At 58.2% G+C, this 5,092-nt stretch overlaps 1 protein-coding gene across 1 annotated transcript; it reads left to right on the top strand.

Annotated features, from left to right (window-relative positions):
* Positions 1 to 1,716: 1,716 nt before the first annotated feature.
* LOC104618280 (potassium/sodium hyperpolarization-activated cyclic nucleotide-gated channel 4-like) lies at positions 1,717 to 4,935 on the top strand (the record flags this gene model as incomplete). Its single annotated transcript, XM_010283828.1, has 6 exons — positions 1,717 to 2,146; positions 2,304 to 2,465; positions 2,953 to 3,171; positions 3,623 to 3,769; positions 3,867 to 4,107; positions 4,734 to 4,935. Coding segments are annotated over 6 exons (1,401 nt in total), but the record flags the coding sequence as incomplete, so codon positions are not given.
* Positions 4,936 to 5,092: the final 157 nt, after the last annotated feature.

Genomic DNA, 5,092 nt, shown 5'->3' on the forward strand with positions numbered 1-5,092 from the left:
GCGGCCCAAAGTTTGTGAGCCCGAGCTTGGCAGGAGTAGCTTGCACAGCTGGTGCCTTGCGCTAAAGGTGACATGAAGCAAGCTGGCAGGTGGACAGCTGGTGGGATTACACTGGTGTTTATCACATTATGGGGGTACATAAAGGCCACTGAGATCAGCGCCCCACACATTCAGCCTGACACAGAGCAAAGGACAGGGCCTGCCCTAAAGAGCTTAAGCCTAAATCTGAATCGAGAGCTCCTGGTGGGTTCAGGCAGCTGCAGGGGGTAGGCGGTTTCCCGACTCGTGCGTGGTGTTTCTCAGAGCGCAGTATGGGGGTGCAGGAGGTGATTGCTCAGCCAGGTCAGGCCTGTTCTGCCTTGGCTGGCATCTCCTTGCCTGCTGAGCAAACCTTGGCCATTGGCAAGGAGGTATTAATTTGTGCAAGGCTCCTGGCCCTGGGAGAGCTCCCTGGGGAGGTGGTGGCCCCCTTCCTGCCAGGCTCTGCTGCTTTCTTGCTGAAGGAGCTCATGTGGTGCCATGACTTCTCCTCCCTTCTCCTCCCTGCCACCTGCAGAAAGCCCAGTGCCTGTGCCCCACCGAGGATGCAGGGTATAAAACACCTGCAGGCTTCTTGTCACATGCAAAAGCCAGTTTGGATCCACAAGGCACTAAGAGTTACCCTGAGGTTACCTTTGGAGATTTGGGTCTATACCCACAACCAGGACTGGGGCTAACAGGGGCACCCAAAGGTGGGAGCTGGACTTGCTTTTCCAGGCACCCATATAAAGACTTTGAGCGTGAAGCCTCGGAGGCCACCAAGCTGTTGCAGGAGCCATCACAGGCCTCGTGAAGAAAGGCGTTACATGCATTTGTGTGAAGATTGAAAACATCCCAGCCACATTCGCATGTGAATGGGGATGCTGAATTTCATGGCATAACAAAATGCTAATAACTGCTGCCTGGTGTCTCTTGGCTTTTCTTCAGAAGCCTCTAAGCTTGCCCATTCTCAGAAAAAGGTGGTCGATTAAGCTGTCCTACAGGCCCTGGACTGCGTAGCTCCTGCCCAGTGCTTGTGCGCAGCCCCTTTGGGGCTAGACATGTTCCTTCCACCTTCCCCGTGGCGGTGGCACTTGTCTATCCTTGCTTGGCTGCTGCCTGGCTCGCCCATGCTACAATCCTGACTGCCTCACTGGCCCCTGAGTCCCTTGGCCGCCCCAGGAGCTTGGCCCTCGGTTTGCATAACCAGCAAAGCTTTTTCTATATCCTGCTATGCCAGCCTGGGTGGTGGCAGGGAGCCAGCAGATGACAGGGAGCTCCAGGGAGCAAAGCCCATGTCATCCCTGAGTTTTCCACAGGGCAGATGTCAAGTTTGGGGCGGGGGCATATGTGTGCATGCATTGCCATACCAAGAGGCGAAGGAGGAGTGACAGCCAAGCTTCTCAAGCGACAGCCCTCCGATCCTACACACAGGGTGATGTTTGCTCCCCAAGACCCTTGGCCCTGCTCTGCCTCGGGAGCCGGTGCAGAATTGCTCCTCTCCGCACACATATACATACGTGTGTCCCAGCCAAGCAGAAGGGTCTTAGTCATGTGTGTGGGCAGGCACGTGTGCGTGTATCCTCAGCGCCTGTCTCTCCACGTTGTGTTGGACTCTGACTTTGAACCTGGGTTTGTTTTCTAACTGCCTGTGTCCTGCCTCTCCCCACTTCTCCCTGCCCTGCTCTGTCCCTGCAGGTTTTACTGGGACCTCATCATGCTGCTCCTGATGGTGGGGAATCTGATCATCCTGCCTGTGGGCATCACCTTCTTCAAGGATGAGAACACCCCTCCCTGGATTGTTTTCAACGTGCTTTCGGACACTTTCTTCTTGGCTGACCTGGTGCTGAACTTCCGGACAGGCATTGTGGTGGAGGACAACACAGAGATCATCCTTGACCCTCACACCATCAAAATGAAGTACTTGAAGAGCTGGTTCCTGGTCGACTTCGTCTCCTCCATCCCAGTTGACTACATCTTCCTCATTGTTGACCTGGAGACCCAGGTGGATTCTGATGTCTACAAGACAGCCCGGGCCTTGCGCATTGTCCGCTTCACCAAGATCCTCAGCCTGCTGCGCCTGCTGCGCCTCTCACGCCTCATCCGCTACATCCACCAGTGGGAGGAGGTGAGAACCTCTTGAGGATCCAAGGGCCCTGGTCAAGGTCTTGGCCAGGTCAAGGGTCCTGGCTGTGGGGTACAGCTGGCTGGCTGGCCGGCCAGGGTTCAGCGGGCTGTTCTGCGAAAAGAGTTTCTCTGTAGCTCCATTTGTGCCTCTTCCCCAGATCTTCCATATGACATATGACCTGGCCAGTGCTGTGGTGAGAATCTTCAACCTCATTGGCATGATGCTGCTGCTGTGTCACTGGGATGGCTGCCTCCAGTTCCTGGTGCCCATGCTGCAAGACTTCCCTGAGGACTGCTGGGTCTCCATCAACCGCATGGTGGTGAGTGCCTTGGGAAGGGATGATACCAGCCGTGCATCTACCCGGCAGGAGGAGAGGATTTGGTTACACATCTCATCCTCTAAGGTTGGAGCTGCCTTAGAGGTCCATGTGCTGCGGAGCAGTGTCTCCCTGGTCACAGCCCTGCAACAGCGATGAGATGGGGTAGAGGGAATCTCTGCATCACCTTCTCATCTCAGCCCACCTTGGCTGCTGCTGGAGTTAGAGCAGCCAGGGGAATCCCTCATGCCCTGCCAGAAGGGAACAGGGCAGTGGGGCTCCTGCCCCCTCCCTCAGCAGGGACTGGTGCAGTCTTAGGGCTTTGCAAAGTCCCTGATGCCTCCTCCCAGAGCAGAGCTCTGCCCTTTGGGCTTGGACATGTCAGAAACCTTTTCCTTGCTGGGGCTCTGGAACCCCTGGCTCTGGGGAGGGGGGACTGGAGCAGCTTCTTCCAACAGACCCCCAAGCGCCGCTGTTCCCTTGTCTGCAGAACGACTCCTGGGGGAAGCAGTACTCGCATGCCCTGTTCAAGGCCATGAGCCACATGCTCTGCATCGGCTACGGCCAGCAGGCACCCGAGGGCATGACTGACGTCTGGCTCACAATGCTGAGCATGATCGTGGGGGCCACCTGCTACGCCATGTTCATCGGCCACGCCACCGCCCTCATCCAGTCGCTGGACTCGTCCCGGCGCCAGTACCAGGAGAAGGTCAGTGGGGTGGGGTAGTGAGTGCCCGAGTACTGGGGGAAGATGCCCTGGCACGAGTGGATCCAGCTCCAAAATCTGCTCAGCACAGGCTGCCCTTCCCTGCAGATTCCTGCCCTGATCCCTGCCCGTGCCACTCACCCGGGGGGTGTGGGACTGGTGTCAGGCTACCCATGGGGACAGAGATGCCCCGATCATGATGCTGGGGTTCACCTCAGCTTAGTGAGGACCCATCCTTCCCTCTGCACACTGAGGGCACAGGTGTCCTATCCTCTGCTCTGGAGGCGGCCTTTGAGACAGGGCCCTGGAGCAGGGGTGGCTGGATCCCGGCTCTGGCAGCAGCTGCTTCTCACCGCCAAGGAGAAGGAAAGCATCCACTGGCAGTGCCGCTGGCCTCTGGTGCAGTGCAGCTTGTTTCAGCGCGGCCCCATGTGGCTCTGCCTTGTCTCCACAGTACAAGCAAGTGGAGCAGTACATGTCATTCCACAAGCTGCCTGGGGACACACGCCAGCGGATCCATGAGTACTATGAGCACCGCTACCAGGGCAAGATGTTCGATGAGGAGAACATCTTGGGGGAGCTCAGTGAGCCACTCAAAGAGGTATGGGCAGGCACCCCAGTGCTGGTGAGTTGGGGGCGGGGGGCTTGCTGGGGTCAGGCTCAGTGATGTCACCGCTGACCTGCTTCTCACACCACAGGAGATCATCAACTTCAACTGCCGCAACCTGGTGGCCAACATGCCCCTGTTTGCCAATGCGGACCCCAACTTTGTGACAGCAATGTTGACCAAGCTGCGCTTTGAGGTCTTCCAGCCTGGGGACTTCATCATCCGCGAGGGCACCGTGGGCAAAAAGATGTACTTCATCCAGCACGGGGTGGTCAGCATCCTCACCAAGGGCAACAAGGAGACAAAGCTGTCTGATGGCTCCTACTTTGGGGGTGAGGCTGGGCTGGGGGACATGGAGAGCAGAGGGGAGTGAGAGCTGCTGGGGGGCAGGAGCCAGGGCATCCCTGATGTTTCTGCCTGCTGCACCCTCTGCCTATCCCCTCTCACCCAGTACCGAAGGCTTGGCATCCACCTCACACCAGGCTCTGGGGCTCAGAAGTCCGCCACCCATGTCCTTATGGGGTACCTTGTCCAGCAGGTTGAATCAGAGGGACCGACAGTCAGAACCCTGAATTCTGTTTGGGTTGGGCAGAGCGGGCATCCACCCACCCCACCTCTGGCTGGAGAGGACGGTCGTTCAGAGCAGGGCATCTGAGCCAATTTATAGGCTACAAGCACGGGTTTGGGAGAGAAACAGGCCAGGTGACCGGAGAAGCCATGCCCAGGGATGTCTCCATGGCCCGGGGAGGGAGAAAAAGGCTGTGTCGGGCCATGGGCATGGGTGTGGCTGTCCGAACTCCCAGGCCTGTCTCTCCTCCTGCATCGTGCTCTGTTTCTGTGCAGGGTGTGGGAGCGCTGGGCAGTCCTGTCCCCACTCTAACTGCCATTTTCTGGGGAGGCTGTCGGGAAGGGGACAGATGGCTGCGTCATCCTGACACCCAAACCTGTCTCCCTGCAGAAATCTGCCTGCTGACGCGGGGCAGGCGGACGGCCAGTGTGCGAGCTGACACCTACTGCCGCCTCTACTCCTTGTCAGTGGATAATTTCAATGAGGTGCTGGAGGAGTATCCCATGATGCGCAGGGCCTTTGAGACAGTGGCCATGGACCGGCTGGACCGCATAGGTGAGGAGCAGCCCCCGGGCCCACAACGGCTGCCTCTGTGCCTGCTCCCAGGGGCCATGGCACCCCAGCCCCATGGGTCCCCTGCAATGAGGATGAGGGGGAGCACAGGGAAGGAGCCTGCCTCCAGGATCCCTCTCTCCTCCCAGGCAAGATGTGGGTAATGCCATAGGACAGGCTTCCCAGTGGGGCTGTCA

This window comes from Phaethon lepturus, unplaced genomic scaffold (assembly GCF_000687285.1).
Source record: "Phaethon lepturus isolate BGI_N335 unplaced genomic scaffold, ASM68728v1 scaffold38413, whole genome shotgun sequence".
NCBI classification, from domain to species: domain Eukaryota; kingdom Metazoa; phylum Chordata; class Aves; order Phaethontiformes; family Phaethontidae; genus Phaethon; species Phaethon lepturus.